Raw genomic sequence first — 22,297 nt, forward strand, 5'->3', positions numbered from 1 at the left:
TTGTTGATTCTACTGGCCAGTGTTTGAGTGGTCTTCAAGGATATGTGTAGGCCTAGCAGCTGACTGCCAGTTTGCCAGGCTTTTTTCCTCCTCTTTTCTCAACTTTATCCTGCTGCACAATAGTGGAGTTGATTCTTATGCACCTTAAAGAAAAGCACATCACTTCTGGTAGCATTTTGTGATCTTTCCTTTTTATTAGAGTCAGTTGCCTTTGCCACTTGATAAGGCTGCAAGTGCTTTCTGAGGCAAGTAGCAAATGCAATAATAAAGCTATTTATGTGACAGGACCAGCTGGGATCCCAGAAGGCAGCGACAGTTGTCCCTGAGCTCTGCAGACAGTGCAGATGTCAAGCACACCTTGGAGGAAGGAAAAAATTGGAATGATTCAGTTGGTTTGTCCCGGCCAGTCCGGAAAGTGCAGGATTCACAGCAGCCTCCAAGGAAGCTGAATGGCTGGAGCTCTGCCTCGGAATACCAGGTAGGTTGAACCCATGTGGGTGAGCTGGAAGCCCATCTGTGTCCTTAAGAGGCCAGTTTGGCATTTTATTGAAAATGGGACGCTAATGAATTTCTCTGTTTTTAGTTTATATCCACCTATCCACATCTATGTGCATAGCACTTCCACTAGGGAAAAGAAATTGAAGCTGGTCCAGAACAGCGGGGTTGTCAGTGAGAAAATGGAGTTATTAAACCAAATAGCAATAACTCTCCCCAGTAACGGGGATTTGTGTATGGGGATAGAGGGGAGAGAGTCAGGAGGGGATACCCTCAGCATGGGATGCAAAGCTCAAGAGAGAGGAGCTAGTTGGGTCATGATTATGGAGGAATGTTTTTTCTCTGGCAGAAGCCTGCACTGGGAAGTGTTCTCAGGCAGCAGTCCCTCGAGGATAAAGAAGAAAAGGTGCCTGTGAGACAGAAGTTTGTTCACTCTGAGATCTCTGAGGCTGTCGAGAGAGCCAGGAGGCGACGGGAGGAGGAGGAGCGGCGTGCCAGGGAGGAGCGCCTGGCAGCCTGTGCTGCAAAGCTCAAGCAACTTGATCAGAAATGCAAACTGGCTCAGAAGAGTGGGGAGACACAGAAACACACAGGGAATGAAGATGTGCGACCTCCCAGCACAGAGAAAAACACTGCACAAGAGAATGGCCATGCTTTCCGTAAAGGTACAGAAACACTGCCTGCCTCACCCTGTAAAAATTGCTTTTTTTGCCATTGTGCTGATCTCTTACCTGGAGTGGGGGAGTTCCTGGGAGGGAGTGTTCAGAGGGCCCTTCAGCTGCCCTTGAGAGATCTGCTGCTTCTTGCATTCTGCAGAGTATTTTGCATTGGTGAGGAAGGTTGATTAAATAAAAAAAAGCTATTGAAATAAATGCAAACTTCTTTAGTTGCTGTGCTCAGTGAGCTGTGCTAGCAGGGGCCTTGTTGGAATGGGCCTCATGAGCTTCTCATGATTGGATGATAATATTAAGTGCTCATGGCCATAGATCAGAAAATCAGTAAGTGCTGGCAGATTTAAGGACTAAGAGGAAAAGGACTTTGTCCCCAGTGCTTAAGCAGAAGGCTGATAGCAAAGGAGGATCTCAGAATTTATCATTATAACAAGATGGACAAAACCCTTTATAGGCTTTCAAGGTAGAAGATGTGCTGTATATGATTGTAATAAGGTTCAGCCATGCAGTCAGGACATGGCCACACCTGTGTATGTTTGGTGGTGGTGGGGCACTCCCAGCTCTGTCATGAGCAGGCTCTGGAAGGCTTGTTTTCTTCTCTGCAGCAACTCCTGAGTTTCACACGCAGGATGCCTCTGTTGGCTATCTGGAAGAGGAGACTCCTGCTCCAGCAGTAGCAGCCCAAAGCAGCAGTGAGGAGGAGCTCAGAGAAGCTCCCTCACCAGCACAAGAATTCAACAAATACCAGAAGTCTCTTCCCCCACGATTCCAGAGGCAGCAGCAGCAGCAGCAACAGCAGCAGGTAATGGCTGGAAGCTCACAATCCTCTTTTCTGGACCCCCACTGAATCATTGTGTTTGCTGGGTTCTCAACACCATCAGTCTTTGGGCTAGGAGGAGATAAGTGGGTTTTTACCCTGGCTTTTTTCAGTACTTCTGATCATGGATGTATCCTGTCTGATTGGGTAGAAAGGCTCTATATGAGCTACATGAGTTTTCCGTGCACCCTGTGATGCTGAAGCTGTTGTGGGTAGGGCTCAGCCAGGTTTGTCACTTGCCTAGGAGAAAAACACAGTGCTGTCAGAAATGCTGACTTGTCTTGCACAGTTGTCTGGGCATCTCCTGACAGTGGGAGCTCTTAGGACTGTGTGTTTTGTGGCAGAGCTCTGCTTTACAAATGGCATGAGCAGGAGAAGCTGGGGATGTTCTGCTTCCCACGTCCAAAGCCATGAGCACATCAGTGGCTGTCTTGGTGCTTGTGTAGGCCTGGCCCAGGGAAGCTTCTGTTCCTTGGGCTGGTGCTGAACCTGATGAACATCTCTTCTTACTCTCTGGCACAAGATGAGCTGCTGTTCTTCAGCACTGCTGCAGTGGCTGAATACACAGGGGAAGGGAAGGGAAGGGAAGGGAAGGGAAGGGAAGGGAAGGGAAGGGAAGGGAAGGGAAGGGAAGGGAAGGGAAGGGAAGGGAAGGGAAGGGAAGGGAAGGGAAGGGAAGGGAAGGGAAGGGAAGGGAAAACCCTTGGGGTTCAGCTGCTTCCATTTCACTCGGTGCTTGCTGTGCTCTTACCATTGTATGTATGGGCAGCCATTTGCTTGCCAGGGCAAACTGTGCTTAGGTTGGCAAGTTGCTGGACTGCTTCTGGACTGGGAGGGAGTTCTGGTGTGGCACGCTTCTCATTCCACCTCCTGCCTTTGCAGAGGGCCGATCCTTTGCTCTGCTCTCATCTACTGCCTGCTTGGGTTTTTTTCTGTGAGGCTCTTTCAAATAATTGTTTTCTTTGCACCATAAAAATGTTTGGTCTTAAATGTTTCATTTCTGTTGCATTGAAAACTCTCTTCTGGGGCACTGAGACATCAGCTGAACTGCTTTGTGCATCTTGGCTCTTGCCTGACCTTTCAGTGCTGTATGTGCCATACGTGCTGTGCAGCTCTGCTTCCAGATGCAGTGAGCCTCTATAGGGCAGCGGGGCCAAACCAGGGGACAGGATTCAGGCTTCAGATAATGCAAAGTTAATTGCCATTCTTCATAAAATAACCACTTGAAATGTGATACAATCAACTCTGCCGCAGATCTTAGTGAAGAGCTCACAATGGGCTTCTGCTTGGAAGCTCAGTAATTGCTCTTTTATGGATGTTTCCTGTGCTCCTTGCTCAGCAGTTGACATTTTCATGATTCAGATGTACAGCAGCAAATGCTGCTTAATGTTACTCTTGAAAAGAGATGCTCTTAAACAAAAAAGAATTGGATGTCTTTGCTGTCATGCTAATAATACCACAGGTCATTGCTACTGGAAGAACACGAAGTTTTATTTTATTTTCTCTTATCCTCTGTGATGTTAGTATATATGAGGCAGTGCATGTTTTGGCTGGCTTGTATTGCTGCTTTGGTAGCTCTATGAAAAGAATAAAATGGAAAAGTTTTGGTTTCATGAAGGAAATATTTTCTCCAAGGTACCAGAGGACTAGATAATGTAGATATAATCTGCATTTATCAAAGCCTTCCTTGCTGTAATGATGTGTCAGATTCAGATTTAAAGGTCTCTCTTTTGCTCTGCAGTTGGGGATTGGCTTTTTTAATAAACAGGTACCGTATCTGACACTTGTAAGCTTAGCAAAAAAAGATGGTGGCAAGTTTGACACGTAAGTAGATACATTTCATGTTAATTGGAGCTGTTTAGTGTTTGAAAGCTTTCTTCAATACAACAGAACTCCCTTCAAATATATATTCTTTTTGGATCTTCAGCAAAAGTTAAATGTCAAATCAAATTAACATCATGACAGTCCTCAGCTAAAGGAAGGTGGACTGGCCATGTGGGAGATGTAGAAACAACCTGCAAGTGCCAGCCTGTCTCTGGAGGATGCACAGGAAACACTGTAAAATATTAACAGCTCTCTTAATTTGGTTTAGGTTGTTTTTATATAATCTGTTCAGCTGACAGGGGTGGAAGTAATATATATACACACTAAATAAATTTCAAGTTTCATTTCCTGAAAAATGTGACATCTTCTAAAGTATTTGGTTCCAGTTAGGAAGTGGTGTTTTGACAGGAAGCTGTCCTGTATTCATAGGAGTGCTGAGAAGATGCAAATTGTGATCTTAAAGCTGATCTGTTGTGTTTGGCCACATAGCCTGGCCCACAGTGGTGTGATAGTCTGGCTGCTCTGGTATTTACAGAATTAACAACTGCCACATTCCCAGTTGGTAGTGAATTGCCTGCTCCCCCCTCCTATCTGATTAGGGATTGAGCCTTTGATGGATGGCATGTGTTTTCCTTTGGTTGACCGGTATGTCAGTGTGATTCCTGGCACCACAGCCATGTCCAATGGCCCATCCTCTTCCCTGCAGGAGCAGCTGTACAAGATGCAGCACTGGCAGCAGCAGGTCTATCCTCCCCCGTCCCACTCCCATCCCCAGCGGACGTTCTACCCGCCGCACCCGCAGATGCTCGGCTTTGATCCCCGCTGGATGATGATGCCGTCCTACATGGACCCTCGCATGGCCCAGAGTCGCACCCCCGTGGATTTCTACCCTTCAGCCCTTCACCCTTCAGGTGAGGTGTTGTCAGTGTTTATCTTGGCCGTTGAGTCGGTTCATATCTGGAAAGTTGTTGTGTGTCTTAACTTCTGTCCAGACTTTGCCTTCTGGCTGGTATCCATTCTCTAGGGATGAGAAAGTTGGTTGAAATGCACTGCAGTGAGAGACCTTCCCTGACTGCTTTGTGAGCTTAGCTGATGTGACTGATCTTGCCCCTTGGAGGAAAGGGTAGCAGATCCACTGGTCTCACCTGTTGGAGAAGAAGGATGAGTTTTGGAGTTTACTGTAATCATGTGAAATCTTAATAGACCCCCTTTAGGAAATGTGATGGAGAAACCCTGTAGTTCCTGAGCTGGTGCACTATGCACCTTCCTATCTTGTTACTGATCTTCAAAGGTGTGAATGTAAACATCAGGATGTATAAATCATTCCCTGGAGTTTGTGGGTTGCTTGATCCCAAGCCAGTGATGCTGTGTAGTGTCTATGTGGGCTGGGCTCTGAGAGCTGTGTCATCTTCTGTATCACTCCAGGTGTATTTCCCAGCTGTGCATTTTCCAAGCACAGGCTCCCCTTTACAAGAGAGGTTTCCATGGCTGCAGTGGCCTGCTGCCTGAGAAGGAAGGGGGAGTCCAAGCTAGGAGACTGTTAAATTCTTCTTGTCTGTGAGATCCTAGTGCTAATGGCATGAACTCTGTCATGAGCAGGAATTATGAAGCCCATGATTCAGCAGGACTCCATTGGTGGGAGCAGCTGTCGGTCTGAAGATCAGAACTGTCAAGCAGGGCAGGCAGAGAGGAAAACTGCTCCCTTGGATCCTGTGCCAGTGTGGGGCCAGGACAGCTACACATCTCTGCAGAGCAAAGGATACTCCCTGTCACATCAAAAACAGGCTGACAGCATGAGCATGGAGGGGCTGCATGCCAGGTGAGTGCAGAATTCCCCTGTCCTCATGCATGCTGCCATGGGAGGTGCTGCTGTAAGTCATCTACTGAAAAGTGGGTGTAGAGCTGACCTGAAAGATGTCTGTGAACAGGCCCAGGTGCTGATCTGGGAGCATCCTTACTCTCCTGAGTGTTTTTGCTGTAGAGGTGTTTACAGACTGAGCTATTCAGAAATTCTATATCTGACCAGCTTGGAGCCTGTTCAGAGGGAGAGGGGGACTTGTCACCTACATGGGAAAGGTATAAAAAACAATGAGGCAAAAATTCTGATGCTTTCTAGTTTATCTCCTACATTTTTTGGACATTCTAAGACCAGTTCTTTGTTTTCAGATCTCCATGTTGTTGGAGGTTGAATCTCCCTTTATTTCTTAAGTTTGCTGCCCGTCACAGGGACTGTTTCCTTTATCATGCATTGATTTAACAAACCAGGCAGTACAGCCTGAGGCCACAGCAGCTCTTCCCAGCATTTTGGTATTTATAGGTTCAATGCCTCATGATTTAGCATAAACCCCAGTTTATTTCTTTCCACCTCTTGTGTGCAGCCTGGGCCCTTGGAGCTGTGCTGTGCTGTGCATTACCTGACTTTCCTTTGTTTGTTGTTTGTTTTATTCTCAGGAATGAAAGTTACTCTGCTTCTGGAAGACCGGAGAGTCTGAGCACTCAGCGAGATCTCTTTGAGGAGAGAGGGGAGGAGTATTTGAATGCTTTTGACAAGAAGGCCCAAGCAGACTTTGACAGCTGCCTGTCTTCTCAGAGGATAGGCCAGGATCTCTTGTTTCAGCACCAGGAGAGCGTGCAGGAAGCCTGTCCTGCTGGCAGCCGCCATGTGAACCTGAGGTGTTCGCCCCTTGAGCCTGATTTTATCCAAGCAGAGAAGAAGCCTGAATATAATGGTTGGGATATCAGCCACCATCAGAAACCTGTGGAGACGGCAGCAGAAGCTGCTGAAGAAGTGCCCCGGGATGAGCAGTCGTTCAGTGCTGACCCATGGAAGAAAGAAGGAGCCAATACCAAACAGGCCACTGAAGAGACAGCAGAGTGGGCTCCTGAGAGCCGCAACACCAGCGGGCAGCAGCACCAGGAGCAAATGGGGAGGACACGGCGGTCGGGCCCCATTAAAAAACCAGTCCTGAAAGCCCTCAAGGTGGAAGAGAAGGAGAAGGAGATGGAGAAGGTTAAACTGGAGGGAGAGGACAGCTCACGCCCATTGAAGGAGAAGGCAGCTGTTCAGAAGGCAGAAAACGAGTCAGACGACTCTGCTGCCTTGCTGAACTCCACACGTTACCTGCTGGATGACAAAGGTTCTTCCCAAACCAGCCTTGCACGAGAGGCTGAGAAATCCCAAGAAGAAGAAGAAGAGGAGGAGGAGGAGGAAGAGAAGCCAGAAAGAACCTGGGAGAAAAAACTATCCAGAGAGACCAGTGATCTCCCTCCCACTAAAAGAAACAACTGGATCTTCATTGATGAGGAGCAAGCTTTTGGTGGGAGAGGTCAAGGGCGTGGGCGAGGGAGAGGCTTCAGAGAGTTCACTTTCAGAGGCCGAGGCACAGTTGTGAGCAGCAGGGGTGTCTACAACAACCAGAGGAGCAGCCGGGGCCGAGGGCTCCGGGAGTTCAACCAGCCAGAGGACTTCCCCAGAGGCAAACCAAGGCGCCGGATTGCCAGTGAGACACATAGTGAAGGGTCAGAGTATGAGGAGCTCCCCAAGCGTCGCCGGCAGAGGGGCTCGGAAAATAGCAATGAAGGTTCTGTGCTGGACAGGGAGGACAGTGATTTGAAAAAGGGAGACTTCAAAGAGTCTTGGAGGTCCAACAAAATCTATTCAGATGATCACAATAGCCTGGATCCTAAGATGAGGGCTCCAAGAGCCTTTGGGAGGTCACTGCCACCGAGACTGAGCAACTCTGGCTATGGGCGAAGGGGGTTCCTGGGTAAGGAGCCCAGCCAGTGGCAAGGCAGGAGTGGGGGAGGAGGGTGGCAGGAGTACAGCCACACATCTCCATCAGACGCTTTCGGGAGCAGGCAGCAGTCTGACAGGGACTACATTCAGGACTCTTACAAACACACGGATTCCTTCTCCAGCCGGGTTTTTGATGAGAGTCATCTGGATGACAAAAGGCACTTTTTCCAGGAGGATTACTCAGCGGATCAGGAGAACATAGAGAACAGGCCCTTCAGGAGGCGGCGTCCCCCCCGCCAGGACAAGCCCCCACGGTTCAGGCGCCTCAGGCAGGAGAGGGAATCGGTTGGGCAGTGGAACCCCGAGGAGGGAGGCCCCAACCTGCTGCCCAGCCAGTGGCCAGGGAGACCCAAGCTGAGCCCTGCAGAGAAGAGCAGCGTCTCGGGCAGACGCTCTCCTGAGCTGTCCTACCAAAACTCTTCGGACCATGCCAATGAGGAGTGGGAGACAGCATCTGAGAGCAGTGACTTCAGTGAGCGACGAGAGAGAAGAGATGGAGTTCCAGAGAGTGAGAGCCAGCTGGAAGGTGGCCTCGGCACTGGGAGCTTGGGAGAGAAGAGGGAACTGGCAAAGAGGAGTTTCTCAAGCCAAAGGCCACTGGTGGACAGGCAGAGCCGCAAGGCTGAGCCAGCAGGGTTTGCAGAGCAGTCCGTCAGGACTGGGGTGGGAGCAGCTTCCAGATACGAGAGCCAGCAGAACGGAACCCTGATAAAGAGCAAAAGGTAACGTTGTTTTCTGATCTGTTACCTGATACGCAGATGTTGAAGGAGTGGACATGCACCCCATGCATTTTCTTCTTGTCATTTGTACTCGTGTTCTACTGACAGAACTAAATCCTTTTCCTTCTTTCTGTGTAGGTCTCCAGAAGAAGGAGGAGGCCTTGGCAACACCAGTGGTGGGAGCAGCCATTCCATTTACAGCTTGGATAGGGCCTCCCATGTGAACTCAGAGAGTGCTGAGGGGCCGGGTAAAAAGCCAGAGAAGGAGCACAAATCCACTGCGCAAAGAGCAAGTGAGAAGGGAGAGGCCTTGTCACAGTTTGAACTGAGTTATGGAAGTGAGTGTCTTGATTAATTTGTTTCTTTAAGAGGATAACACATTGTGGCTGATTTCCAAGCCAGACTGATTCAATCCAGTGCAATTTTTAATATCAGATTAGGGCCTTTTTTCCATTCGTTTACAGAAACAAGAAAATTCTTGTGTATCTAAACAGAAAAACATGGAAGGTAAAATTGTTGTTAATTTTTAAACGCAAACTTTTCAGCCAGATCTGACAGTGTCTCTAATGTTTCTTCTATTGAAAGTTTGTGTTGAGGGAGAATATTTCTGTATTTCTCTCTAAGATGCTAATGTATTTTGGGCTTGAAATTTATACTGTGTGAAGGAAGTTGAGAGAGCATCCATAGAGGGGAATTAGAGGCTGAGCTAATGGCAGGGAGACAAGAAATGAGCATCTCTGAAAACAGAATTACCTGAATTATCTCACAGCTCCCGTTCCCAAGTTCTCCAGCTGAGGTGTGCTCATCTTGAAACAGAGACAGCAAAGTCCTGCAAGATAAAGTGGCTGGTAGATGTCAACAGACTATCATGATTTTGTTTTCAAAATGTAGCTGTGATGTTGCTAGGTGAACTTATTGTGGCATGGATCCTCTTTGGAGTGCACTTTTTAAATTACTGCTATTATAAAGTTTTATATGCACATACATGCACACTGTATTTTCCCCTGTGTGGTTTGTTCAGGTACCATCATTGATAATCGGGTGTCGAACACAGCAGAAGAGAATGAAGTTGGTTCCATGGCAGGGGAAGGCTTCATTGAGGTTCTTACTAAAAAGCAGCGTCGTTTGCTGGAGGAGGAGCGAAGGAAGAAGGAACAGGCTGCTCAGGTGAGGAATGGGATGCAGAAAAGTTGGATCTTTTACATGGTTTGGATTGCAGTCAGAGAAACAGGGCCCCAGAAAGTGTTTGTGTGAACAGAAGAACGTACAGCTGACAGTGCCAAAGTAGTACAGATCCTGTACTGGGCTCCAGAAACATATTTAGGGCCGCTGGTCTGAAAAGGACAGTTGGATTTCTGACTATTCTTGGCTTGCAGCAGAACTGTTAATTGGGAGTTAAGTTTTTAGAGTGGTCTTTGTCCAGAGCAGCTTGGCTCTCTAAGCCAGCTGCTGGCTGTAGTTGGTGGGATGTTGGGCAACAGGAGCAGTGGGGGACTTTGCACTCTCACTGTATTATTGCCAGAAGAAAATCTCACACTGCAAGAGGTGGCTGTTTCCAGCCTTGTTAGGCCGGGAGAACCTTCCAGTCTGACACCTGCGCTTTCCTGTCACAGGCACCAGCCAAGGCCCGCGTCCTTCAGTCGCGCATTCCACCTCGATTTGCTAAGAAACAGAACAGCCTGTGCTTGGAGCAGAGTGATGTAACAGTGTCTGGAAACAGCCTGGGCACAGAGATCTGGGAGAGCAACAGCCCAGGTAAGTTTGGGTCTCTTTGTTCCAAAGGGTTTCACAGAGGTGGCGAGTCCTTGAGTGTGCAGCAAGGATGGGGTCCATGGTTCAGAGGAGACAAGCCTCTCCTGTCTGATGCTGGAAGTGGCAGGGGAGCTGGCAGACATGTGGAGTAGCATCTGTTCTAAGCTCTACTCTTCAGCCATCCTGCTCCTGTTGCTGGCCATGTCAGTCTCCTAATCTATTTCTTGGGTCTTCGTTTCACGTCAAGATCCTACTACACAGCATTTTCTAGCTGGTTGGGCTGGATCTACTTGAGACTTCTTTTTTTTTGCTTTCCTACATTTTCTCATCTCTAGCCCTGAACAGCTAGTGCCTCCCTTGTTTCTCTCTGTCCTGTCTTTCTCTTTTGTCATGCTCCCTAAGAAATCTGTTCCCTGTTCTCTACTCTCACTCCTCATACCCTGTGTTCTCTGCTGCGTCATGTCTCAGATGTTTGGGCAACACTTAACTTTCTGAGGTGGTGAAAATACCCTTTCTCATGTCTAGAAATGGAAGGTTAATGGTGTCATATGTACAGAGTGTGCTCACAGCTGTGTTTCAAGCAGCTGAACCCTGCCCTCCATTCTCTTCCAGCACTCTCTGTTCAATCTCCTGGCAGTGATTCCTGGAGCAAGCCTGTAAATACCTTTAATGGTACTGAGTCTGGCACCACTGAGGTAAGTGGCACCTCATGTGCCCTTCAGGTATTGTGTGTTTAAAGTATTAATGCAGGTGGCTTTTATGCTTCTCATTGCTCCATCTCTGCTTAGTGACTCTCAGCTCTGCTTGTGCCATTTTAAACTGTCTCTTTGCAGTTATAATTTGAGCTTGATGCTGTTCAAATCTTGACCTAGAGAGCCAAGCACTGCTTGTGTGAGGGTATAAATCTGGAGTAACTGTGGTAGAGCTATTCCAGGGTTGTGCTCATCACTGCATGCAGACTGTGGTCGAGGAGGGTGGAATCCCATAGGTCCTGTTTGTGCCTCATGCCTGTGAGCAGTGTGTAGCTGTAGCCTTAATGCAGGGAGGGCAGAGGAGTTCCGGAGCGCTTCACCTCTGGAGACCAAGAGTTCAAATTTGGCTTGAGTCACATGTGAAGTGAGTTTGGCAATCTCAGCCTAGTTGCTCTGTGGGACACTTTCTCCTTACTCTGAAGCCATGGTCTGGTTGGTGCATCAGTTCACCTGTCTCAGGGCTGTATAGAGCTGAAGGAGCAGCCAAGGGGTGCTGCAGGTCAGGCTCAACTCCTTTGCAGTTAACCAGGATGGTGATTTGAAAAGGGGACATGGTCTTGCTGTTTTCGGGGATGTTCTTCCTCGGTGGCACTGGGTCTGAGTCCGGGGCTTTAACACATTTCGTGCTTTGCATAGCAGGGATTTAAAGGCAGCCAGGGGGATAGTGGCATTGACTTGAGCGCGGAGTCTCGGGAATCCTCCGCGACCTCCTCTCAGCGCAGTTCTCCATATGGCACCCTCAAACCAGAGGAGATGAATGGGGCTGGCCTGGTGGACCCAAAGCCTGACTGCCAGAAGGAGCAAGTGCAGAAGCAAACTGATAAAAAGGTAATCTGGACTCGCAGCCAAGCCAGAGCGCAGAGTGAGAGACCTTGTGAAATGGTTGTGTTGTTCTTGATAGCATTTTTAAGGCTTGAGGTTGGGTTATTTGGTCTTTGTGTCTCAGCCTCTCTGCTTTCCTGTTAAGGATTCAGATCAAGGCTCAGGACAGAACAAGGAACACAAGCCTGGACCAATCGGCAACGAACGCTCCCTGAAAAACAGAAAGGGTTCGGAGGGAACGGAACGGCTGGAAGGGAATATTCCCCCTGTTAATGGGGTGGAAATTCACGTGGATTCTGTACTTCCTGTGCCACCCATTGAATTTGGAGTAAATCCTAAAGTGAGGATGGAATTTAATTTTATCTTCTTGGTGATTTGATCTTGTTGAGACATGAAGTGGTTTGAGGCAGAAGGATTATTTAGAGGAAGCTTCCAGCTGTAGATTTGCCTTAGATTTCATTACTGACACAAACCAGGTACTCAAGATGTCCTGGCAAACATGAAGCATCCACCTGGAAATACTGTCCCAAGGACCAGCTGGGGTGGTAACAGAGATGAGGGACAAAATTATGGCCAAGCTTTTGTGTGCCTCTGGGGGTTGCCTGCTGCTGAGCGCTGAGAAGTGTTTTCTGTTCCCAGCAAGGCTTATGGAGGCCAGTCTTTAGTTTGTAATGTCATGATTCAAGCTAGAGTCATTAACCATGAAGAGCAGATGGGTGGTCCATGGACCTGGATTTGAATTTTATGTGTTTTGCCTTTTCAGGACTCTGACTTCAGCTTGCCACCTGGTTCTGCCTCTGGCACTGCAGCTAACCCTGTCACCAAATTGCAGGATGCCTTGGCCAGTAATGTAAGTATATTTTTTCTTCTGGCATTGATTCATTGGAGGTACTCCTCGGGTAATCCTCAGATGCTTCCAAGGAGAGCAAGCATATTTGCATCTGACTTCACATTTCATGCTTAGGCAGCACATGTCACTAAAATCCAAAATGGAAATCTAGAGGTATCTTGGTAAAATGAGTGTCACAAACTCAGAAGTGATGTGGGGAGCAACTTCATTATCATTGTGACCTGTGTAAAGCCATCTGAGATTACCAGTCTCTTCCCCTGAGACACACAAATCTTGGACACGGCCATGATGCAGATAGTGGCATGTTTAGACCCTGACTGCCCAGCTTCCTCAGAAGGTCTCATCTGCCACAGCAAGGCAGAGAACTGTAACGTGCTGCTCAGGCCTTTTTGGAGGTTTCCCAGCTTATTCCAGCCATCTGGGTATTTCATTATTCTGTGTGAAAGAGTGAGCATGCTGGTAGCTCAGCTGTGGACAGCAGTGTGAGACACACAAAGGTGCTTTTGAAATATCTTCAAGTTTCTAGGCTGTTTGGTTTTGATTTTGGAGATTTGTCTTAAAGGATGTTTTTTTTCAGAAATACTTTTTCAGAAACAGGTTTTGTTTGAAACTTAGGTAGTTTCTAAATACAGGGCAGGAGGGAGAACTCTTCTGCAAATGGAAGTTACTGATCAAACTGATTTTTAAGTGGAAGCTGGTACAGTTCAGCATAGAGGGGTGTCTTTGCACATAACCAAAGCTTCCTTTATTGCAAGAGCAGAATGGATCCCGGTTGAATGTGGTACTTGACTCCTGCAGTACTACAGGGGCCTGAAGTCTTTGAGGTGCAGTTACTGGAGCTGCACAGCTGAAACTCTGTCAGCCTCGGTGGCTCATAACATTCTCCTAAGAGTTCACAAGTATTCACCTTTTACTACTCTCCCCTCAGGCAGGGTTAACACAGTCCATTCCCATCCTGCGAAGGGATCATCACCTCCAGCGCTGCATCGGCCTGAACCCCATGTCCTTCCCCACTGCAGACCTTACTCTTAAGGTAAGGAAGCTGAAGGTGTGTGGATAGCATGTTTCTGTGAGCAGAGTGGTGAGGGTGGGGAGATCTTTCCCAGAGTGTTTTGTTAGGTATTGCTGAACTTGAATTAGCTTCTGTAAAAGTTGTGCCTATGTGCTATTCAGCATGAGTGCAGGGGTGTGTGTTTCAAGTCCTGGATGCAGGAAGTCCTTGCCGACTGTAGAACCAGTGCAACAGAGCTTTCCTATTTCAGTACTGGGTAAGGTGGCTGCTCAGGGATCCTGGGAAGCCTGGTGGTGTAAAGAGAGAGAAAAACCAAACACCCACCCAAGTGTACAAACAAGAACAACAACAAAACCAAATAAACCAAAACAAAAACCACCTCCACCCCAAACCCAAGAAGCTGAGCAAATACCAAGGGGTTTGAGTATTTGTGAAGGATTCTTGCCCATTAGAAAGTGTTGTGGAACCCCCTGACCTCAGACCTGTCAGCTTGCTACTATGTCTAGACTGCAGTGAATTTGAGCTCATAGGACACAGATGAGCAGCTCTGGGCTTTGGTACTGTCCTCCCCATTTGAACTGTCTGTAGTTATTGTCCTTTGTTTCCATAGATGGAGTCTGCTCGTAAAGCTTGGGAAAACTCTCCGAGTTTACCAGAACAGAGCTCCCCAGGAGGTGCAGGCTCAGGCATCCAGCCTCCTTCCAGTGTTGGAGCTTCCAACGGTGTCAGCTACAGCTCTTTTGGTGGAGTTTCTATGCCTCCTATGCCTGTGGCATCTGTAGCACCTTCTGCATCTATTCCAGGTACCTGCAAACTGCAGCAGCATTTGCATTGTCTTCTTGCTATCTGGGAGTCATCCTCTGGTTCTAGTAGATGAGAGCATGGTGAGAAGAGCTTCCATGTAGAGTAACTGGCTGGCTGGTGTTTGACAGATTCTTAATAATTCAGGCAAGACAGAGAGTGACTGTCTCTCCACTTAGAAGAATGTGACTGGTCTAAGCTTAGTACAAAGACAACTCTCCCTGTGTAGTGGCAAGTCTCTCTGATGTCTCAATAGATCTTGCTTACCCTTTACTGTGTGCCCAGTAGAATAGAAGGAAAGAGACCTATGGCTGAGAGGCTTCAACAGTCCCAGTATCAGTATCAGCCATTCCTCGGCTTGTTTTGCCATTGAAGTCACAGGTTCTGAGCACCTTCAGCTCTTTGTATGTAATAACAACAGCTGGCTTACAGCTCACAGAACTCTGGGAGGGGGGAAGAAAGCTTAACTCAGTCATGGTAGTATGTGTAATTAATGTAACAATTGCTTTTTCCTCTGGAAAGAGGAAATGTTCTGGGATTCTCTGACTCCTGGGTCCCAAAGGGCTTCTCATGTATGCACTGTCTTTCTCATGTCTCAATTCAAGAACAGAGTGAAAAGTGTAGTGACTCTGTTACTAGCTTCCACTTGGTAAACAGATTTTTTCAAGTCAGGTGATTTCCTTCCTCACCCACTCTAATCTTGCTGCTTAATCCGGTGGTTGAGATCTGCACAGAAGCCCAGGAGTGGCTAGCAGGTGCCACCCTTGGGGTGACTATGGCTTTTAGATCTCCTGTGTCAAGGTCTTAAATGCCGTGTTTGCTCTTTCTGTCCCTCTTAGCTGCAAAGATGAGATGGTTGCAGAGCAGATTTCTGGCATTTAGTTTGGAGTACAGGTTACCACCTTCTGAACTGCTAGTGTCTGACTCTTTTGTGGAGGTGGGAAACCTGGGTTTATATTTAGCCTCTTAGAGAAAGGTATGATTAATTCTCAGCAATCCTACTATTGCTGATGTTGTTACGTGGAGGTAGGAGCTTTGCAGACTCTTCTGAATGGGTACCATGTTTGTGTTGACTTGCTGAGAGGTAGGAAAGAGTCTTGACCTGCAGATCTCTGCAGTCTACTGTGTCTGTGTCTCTCCTGTACCTTGAATTTACAGCCTGCCTTTTCTGATGTCCAGGTAACCATATTCCACCCCTGTATCTGGATGGCCACGTGTTTGCAAGTCAGCCCCGCCTGGTCCCTCAGACGATACCTCAGCAGCAAAGCTACCAACAGGTAAGGGAGCAATACAGCCTGCAGGTGGTTTTTCAAGGATTCTTCAGGGTGGCACTTAAGAAATGAGGAGTAAATTTTCCCTTTCATAGCCCAAAGGAACTTAAATGTAGCTCCCTTTAGGTTCCTTGAATGCTACTTCCCGGTGGGTGTCAGAGGTTAGTAAAGCTGAAAGGAGGGACTTGAGGAGTTTTTCCCCTTCTGTACCAGTGCCCTTGGACTGGTTTTAACTGAAGCAGATGCTGAGCCTTGTGTGAGATGAAGTGACTTTCAGTAAATTCCCCAACCAGTCAATAATGATTAGTAACTTCACTAGTAAATAGGATGTTGGTAGGGCTGGGGAGAGCTCTTTCAAGGTAGAGTACAGGCAGGTGAGACCTGGGATTGTCAGTGCCTGCTTTATGTGAGGAGCGTGTTGGTTCCTTCGTGTCCATCAAATTCCTCTTGCTGGCATCAACCTCTGGGTGCCTGTGCAGTGTCTTCTTCCCTGGCAGTGCTGCTGTTCTGGGGAATGATGCAGGGCTGGGCAAGGCACGGTGTAGGTAATTGTCACCGCAGATTGACTCATGCAGGAAACTGATGGGTTTTTAACAGCCTTGGAGAGTTTCTGGCTCCTCTGGTACGTCTCAGTCATATTCATTTCTTCTGCAGGCTGCTGCTGCTCAACAGATTCCCATTTCCCTCCACACATCCTTACAGGCCCAAGCTCAGCTTGGACTGAGGGGTGGTCTGCCTGTTTCCCAGTCCCAGGAGATGTACAGCTCCATACAGCCCTTCAGGTAACTGCTTCCAGTTTTCCTTTCCTTGTGGCTTGCTCTCTTATGTTCCTGATTTCTGTGTACATTGATCAGATACTCCACACTCATCTTCCCTTTCCCCTTTGTTGGACTGCTGTTCCCTTCCCCTAGTAACAGTGCCAGTGTAGGGAGCATGAGAGTGAAAAATCTGAATTAGTGCTTCAGAAGCCTAAACACTAAGGTTTTAAAAAAAACCCCTTATTTGCTATAGCTGTTGGAATCTTTAACTTTTGATTTTTTCCTGGTTTGCAAAACTGCTGCAGGCTTTTGGTACCCTGAATCCTCCCTTAACTGGTAGTCCACAGGTGGTTCCGTGGGATATTGAAACATAAATATTAGATACTACTCAATGTTGTTCTGTTGAATATTCCTGGAACACAAGGACGTGGTTGTAAAAGCTTAAGAGTGGAAGTAAAAAATCCTAGTAACTAAAATGGAAAGTGGCATCACAGCTTATTTCAAAGCTGTCAGTTTAGTTGTCTGAGAACTGATGGCAGGCCAGATACGGTTTGGCAGAGTGTGTTTGTACAGTCTCCAAAGGTTTTGTGCATAATGACTGAAGCATGTTTTTCTCCTGCAGGTCTCAGGTGTATATGCACCCCAGTCTGTCCCAGCCCAGCACCATGGTCCTGACAGGAGGCACTGCTCTGAAGCCTCCGTATTCCGCCTTCCCAGGCATGCAGCCCTTGGAGGTGGTGAAAACCCAGTCTGGGTCCCCCTATCAGCCCATGAACGGAAGCCAGGCACTGGTTTATGAGGGGCAGATAAACCAGGCTGGTATGGGAGCCTCCCAGATGATGGACTCTCAGCTCACACAGGTTAGGAGCAGGACTGGCGAGCCACTCCTTTGGTCCAGGCTAATTCACAGCCACTTGTTTCTGAGAATGGGTTGTAACATGTCTGTCTGAACTAAACGCTTTGTAAAGAGGCAGAAGATTTCCCTGAGACACTGTTTTGTGAACCATGGTTTCACATATGCAGCACCTTATTTAATGAGATGGTTGCTAATGCGTTGTCTGTCCCTGCTGAGATGTCATTTTGTAACTTGGAAGTCAGACCTTCCAGTGCTGCATGCATAGGAGGCCATGATGCAATGGTTGTCCTAAAAGTACCTCTTCTGAGAGCCAAATCCCAATCATCTCTCCCATCACCTCAGCTTCCAGGGCAACTAGGAACTCGTATTAAAGGCTCATCCGTCTTCTCAGTTTATTTGTCGTCCAAGTCTTATTTGCAACTTCTGCTGATCTGTTTGGCAGAATTCTAACAGGAATTTCAATGTGTGAAAATGTTTTAATAAAGCATGGTTCACATAAAAACATTGAATTCTACTGTGAGCATAGCTGTGTTTGTGGGCATGTGCTCTGATTCTCTGGAGAAATTTGATAATTTTATTAAACTCATCTTACGTTTATCTTGTGCAACTTGTTAAGGTTTATTTTTTGTTTCAGAGGGATTTTTATGTTGTGACTGACGTAAAGAGTTAATCCTGAAAGTAACTTAGGTGAGGAGGAGAATACAGGCAAAGTAAATATTTGAAGAAATGCTTTATCCATCATAAGCGAGTAACTTGGTTTCTTTTTCCAGCCTTAGATTGGTTTATATATTTATTCCAAAGTGTTGATAGAACCTCCCAAATCCAGCAATTGTGCGAAAATCGGAGGGAACAGGAGGCGCCTCAGCCCTGAGCTACATTGTCTTTTGTAATTGCTCTTAATTACATCCATCATTGGTTTGAAGCTCACCACAAAACATGGAGCTTAGGTCCCCATCGCTTTCTCTAGAGGTCCGATCCTCAAAATGTTTTGGTGTAAAAGTGTAGGAGATTTTCTGGCTTGGGCAGCAAACGCGAAAACAAAGCACGTGACACTGTGCTGTCTGACACTGGCATTGTATCAAGGGAAAACAGACCTGTCAAGTGACCATGAGGAAGACTGGGAAACTGGGCTCTAGGAATGGAGGAAAGCCCCCATCCAAGGGCAGTTATGTTAACTTGATGGCATGTTATAAACCCAGCTGATAAGGGTGTTGGCAGCACTGCCAGAACATCCATTTCAGTGTGAAAGTCCCTCCATTACAGTGATTTGAATTTATTCCGTGCCAGACTGCGCTGCTTGGGAGCTTCCTGTTGGCAAGGCTGTGCTGTCAGGGTATTGGGAAGGCAGCATGTCAAACACGAGACTGTTACTGCCATTGAGGTAACTACATGTCCTTGTCACACAGCTGACAATGCCTGTGCCTGGCTCCCAGCTGCCTCTGCCCCGCTACGGCTCTGGCCAGCAGCCCCTGCTTCTGCCACAGTCCATCCAGCTTCCTCAGGGGCAAAACCTGCCTGTAGGAGCTCCCCGAAGAATCCTCCCTCCTGGATCCCAACCTTCTGTTCTTGCTGCCAGCAGGGAGGTAAGGATTAAGTCCTGGTGCTGCTCATGGCATTCAGTAACCCCTCCTGCGTTGAAGTTTTACTTCTTGCTAGTTAAAGGGGAGAATGGCTTGTTTGGGATCCTTAAATATCCAAGCCAAGGATTGCTGTTAAAATGAAGGAACCCTTTTCCCCTCCTCTCCAAAGTGCAAGCCAGCAGTTTTCAGGTTTTGCTGCTGGTCATCATTCTGTTTCCAGGGAGCCACATCCCGCCTTGATCCAGTTTGGAGTCTCCAGTTTTATTACATGTTTACACAGGTTTCCCCAGAGTGCTTGAGGGGTGGTGAGCTCCAGACACAGTTGGAATACTGCCCAGATATTTCACTCTGTTGTGAAGCTTGTCCATTTGAGTAGGTATATTAATGTCATGTCTGGTTTGATGGATTCATATCATGAGTTTGTCTTATTACAGGGGAGAGAGAGCACAGCAGTTAACTTCCAGGTTCTGTGTTTGCTTGTGCTGCTGGCTTGGTGCTTTAATACAAACAGATTATTTCACTTAAAAGCCTCACTTTCTTCACCTGAAAAATACTACTTCTTTTAATGGGCACAATGGGGAGAAGGGCAAAGATTTGGCTTGAGTGTTTATATGAAGTAATGAGTGATTTGTAAATGCAAAGATGATACTCTCTCTCACTCATTTTCCTCTGTAGTCCTCCCAGATGGAAATGAAAGGGTTTCATTTCTCCGATGGTAAACAGAGCATGTCCTCCGGAGGGTCTGTACCATCCTCACACACGTACAGGTGAGATGTTCACAGAACTTGGGCTCCTTAGTCAGGATGGGGGAGAAACATGTGGTGCACCCATCATCCCTGTACAATATCCACCTGGGTCTTCATGTCTAGAATGTGCTTACTTCAATCCAAATACTCGTATCTGAATGCATGGTCATGGCTTTCATTTTGGGTGTGGGCCAGTGTGTGTATCTGACGTGGTGCTTTGTGGGAAGTGCATAAAGTTACCTGTTCACTAAGTCTCAAAGGTTGGAATTGGTGTGTGCTTTTGTTCCTTGTGGAGGTGGGAGGATCATTGAATAAATGTTAATGGTCCTGAAGATGGGAGTGCATATGTCTATACACATCAGGTCACTGAGGCTTTTTGGGACACTCAGTTTATTTATTTATTTTTTTTTTCTCCTAACCCACCTGTGTGTTGTCATTTGGACTGTGGAGCTCACTGATCCGCACAGCACAGACTCGTGCCCTGTCTATTGCTGCTTTGCTGTCTCTTTTTCTTTCACACATGAATAAGGCTCTCATTCCATTGTAGAATTTACTCCATGAATGTTGTCGACTCTTCGATTTCCAGGCCTAGCTCTGCCAGCCCCAGCGGGAAGCCGTCGGGACCAGCAGTGAGCATGGGCTCTGTGCAAGGACACTATGTACAACAGGTAGTGTACCTGAGTTCTTTGTACAGCCCAAAAATACCTGCTCTTCTACACTGTTGTGTTTGTGCCTTGGGCGGCAGAGGAGAGGCAGCAAGGTAGAAAGGCCCTGGGTAACTAACTGAAGGTCCTTGTGGGAGCTGGTATTTTCCCCTGGTTAGGTGGGTGTTCTGTTGAGTCCAAGAGTAATGCTGTGTAGTTTGAAAGTCAGAAGAGATTAGAGGATTACCTGCTCTACTGTAGAATATTTATGAGTTACTTGCATTGCCAAGTATGTGAGACACTGAGATTCTTAAATGTGAGGTGTTACAGGAGCAAATTTGATGTCTTTCATGAAGTTTGCTTATTCTGTCTGCCTAGAGGTGTCTGTCCTAGCTAATGCTTTGGTTTTTGTGTCAAAAGGCAAAGCAGCGGGTGGATGATAACAAAGCCAATCTGGGAGCAGTGAAGCTGCAAGAAACAGCCTCCACAAACCAGATGAAGCCAGTGCGCACAGGAGCGATCAAACCTCAGGCAGTCAAAGTGGAGGAGAGCAAGGCCTAGGAACACCTCTGATGCCCAGCTGGTCCTGCTGCCTGAGAGGCACCACAGCTTAGACTGGACCCCACTGTATGTCCTGAAAATCTCACCAGATCTATCCCCACCCCACACTGACTGACTACAGCGACATCATTCAAGCCCCTCTCCCAACAAAGCAGTTTGAAACAGTGGATATGACATTGACCTGCTTGCTTTAAAACAAACCAATCATGTGACTTTTAAGTGGCTTTAGCCATTTTTTTTTATTTCCCCCCCCATGCCCCATCCACAGGTAGCTGTGATCGCTCACTTGGCAAAGCCCATCCTCCTCCTTCCTTACTTCTGTCTCAGCAGAGTGGCAACTGGGGGAGAGGGGTTAGTTTGAGGTTTTTCATTTTAAAGGCAGCTGAGGTTTTTACAAAAAAGCTGTATCTTTGTTTATAGCAGAACTTTTATATGTTCTCTCATTCCCCCCTTCTTTCTGCTTTCCTCATTCCTTTCAGAAAAGAATTCCCTTCAGCTAAAATGATGTTCTGACAAAACTCTGCTTAGTTTTGTATATGGTTCTGTGCTATGTTGAGAGTTTGAGTTTGTTTGGGTGTATTTCCCCAGATGATTTAGTCTTTCAGACTATTTGATTAAAAAAAACAGGACAGTTACGGCATTTGTTAATTTTTCACTGTTTTTGTTTGAAGCTAGAAGCAGTGCTTGCATTAGGAGTAAATGTGTACTAAAGACATAGTACATCAGTGCATAAATCCTGAAACTTGCACCACTTCAACACAGCTTTGGGGTGCTTTGTGCACAATAAAATTCGGCATTTTCATTTTAAGGAAAAAACCAAACCACCAAATTTCTGTTGCAAGCTCATACAGATCTAGGGGTTTGATTTTTCCTTTTTGCGGGTTTCGGATTTTTTTAGTGACTGCAAAACACACAAGAAGATGTAAATCATAGATTTACAGAATGTGTTTTGTAACATGTTAGGAAGAAAAAAATTCTCCTCACAGCACATGGGTCAGAAGAGTTGGCTAGAGCCAACGGGTCTGTATGGACTACTTTTTGTAGTTGTGATGCTCTCTCATGCTCCCTGCCTTGGCTGCTTGAATTCTTCATGTCTCCTGAGACTTGTCCTATATTGTGTCCGTCCCTTGGGGCTGCTCTCCTAAGCTTTGCTCTTTTCCCTGAGTCTTGCTTTCTGTTCCTCTAATCCACAGCCTTTTGTAAAATTTGCATAGAAACGTGTTGGTAAGGGAGCCCCTCTGCAAGGCACACTTGGAACCTCCTGTTTTGGGTTGGAAGCGCATGGTTACAGAGGCAGTTTGGAATCATCCTTCTCTCCTTCCCCAGGTGAACAGCAAAGGGTTCTTTACTCTGATGCAGTTGCATACAGTGTGTGTACAGCATCGTCACCTCACCACTCCTCTCCAGTATTTGATGATCTACACAAGGAAGATCCCAGTGGGAGAGGTTGGGTTTTATTTCTTTGGCTGTTTGGTTTTGGTTTATGTGCGTGTGTGTGTGTGTGTGTGTGTGCGCGTGTGTGTATACGTAGATTTTTTTAGGACGGACTTAAAAGTTCCTGAAAGGGCTT

The 22,297-nt window shown here is 47.0% G+C and overlaps 1 protein-coding gene and 1 non-coding gene across 8 annotated transcripts in view; both read left to right on the forward strand.

The window, feature by feature from the left end:
- PRRC2B (proline rich coiled-coil 2B) overlaps window positions 1-21,362 on the forward strand; it is a 43,079-nt gene extending 21,717 nt beyond the window's left edge. For 3 of the 7 annotated variants that reach the window (XM_069031924.1, XM_069031926.1, XM_069031925.1), the window contains exons 11-32: window positions 286-478; window positions 845-1,160; window positions 1,772-1,968; window positions 4,514-4,718; window positions 5,407-5,626; window positions 6,259-8,325; window positions 8,461-8,660; window positions 9,344-9,489; window positions 9,936-10,077; window positions 10,687-10,769; window positions 11,463-11,654; window positions 11,794-11,988; window positions 12,412-12,498; window positions 13,427-13,531; window positions 14,121-14,313; window positions 15,491-15,588; window positions 16,237-16,364; window positions 16,963-17,200; window positions 18,603-18,779; window positions 19,452-19,543; window positions 20,070-20,190; window positions 20,587-21,362. In XM_069031924.1, coding sequence (XP_068888025.1) covers window positions 286-478; window positions 845-1,160; window positions 1,772-1,968; window positions 4,514-4,718; window positions 5,407-5,626; window positions 6,259-8,325; window positions 8,461-8,660; window positions 9,344-9,489; window positions 9,936-10,077; window positions 10,687-10,769; window positions 11,463-11,654; window positions 11,794-11,988; window positions 12,412-12,498; window positions 13,427-13,531; window positions 14,121-14,313; window positions 15,491-15,588; window positions 16,237-16,364; window positions 16,963-17,200; window positions 18,603-18,779; window positions 19,452-19,543; window positions 20,070-20,190; window positions 20,587-20,727 — 5,536 coding nt within the window. In that variant the 3' untranslated portion in view covers window positions 20,728-21,362. The remainder of the gene's footprint in view (window positions 1-285; window positions 479-844; window positions 1,161-1,771; window positions 1,969-4,513; window positions 4,719-5,406; window positions 5,627-6,258; window positions 8,326-8,460; window positions 8,661-9,343; window positions 9,490-9,935; window positions 10,078-10,686; window positions 10,770-11,462; window positions 11,655-11,793; window positions 11,989-12,411; window positions 12,499-13,426; window positions 13,532-14,120; window positions 14,314-15,490; window positions 15,589-16,236; window positions 16,365-16,962; window positions 17,201-18,602; window positions 18,780-19,451; window positions 19,544-20,069; window positions 20,191-20,586) is intronic. The other 4 variants (XM_069031929.1, XM_069031927.1, XM_069031930.1 and 1 more) reach the window with 4 other exon arrangements.
- On the forward strand, window positions 14,548-14,630 carry LOC138119913 (small nucleolar RNA SNORD62). The gene has a single exon (XR_011155667.1). It is a non-coding gene; the product is annotated as a small nucleolar RNA SNORD62 (small nucleolar RNA).
- Window positions 21,363-22,297: the final 935 nt, after the last annotated feature.

This window comes from Aphelocoma coerulescens, chromosome 17, assembly GCF_041296385.1.
Source record: "Aphelocoma coerulescens isolate FSJ_1873_10779 chromosome 17, UR_Acoe_1.0, whole genome shotgun sequence".
In the NCBI taxonomy this organism is placed as follows: Eukaryota; Metazoa; Chordata; class Aves; order Passeriformes; family Corvidae; genus Aphelocoma; species Aphelocoma coerulescens.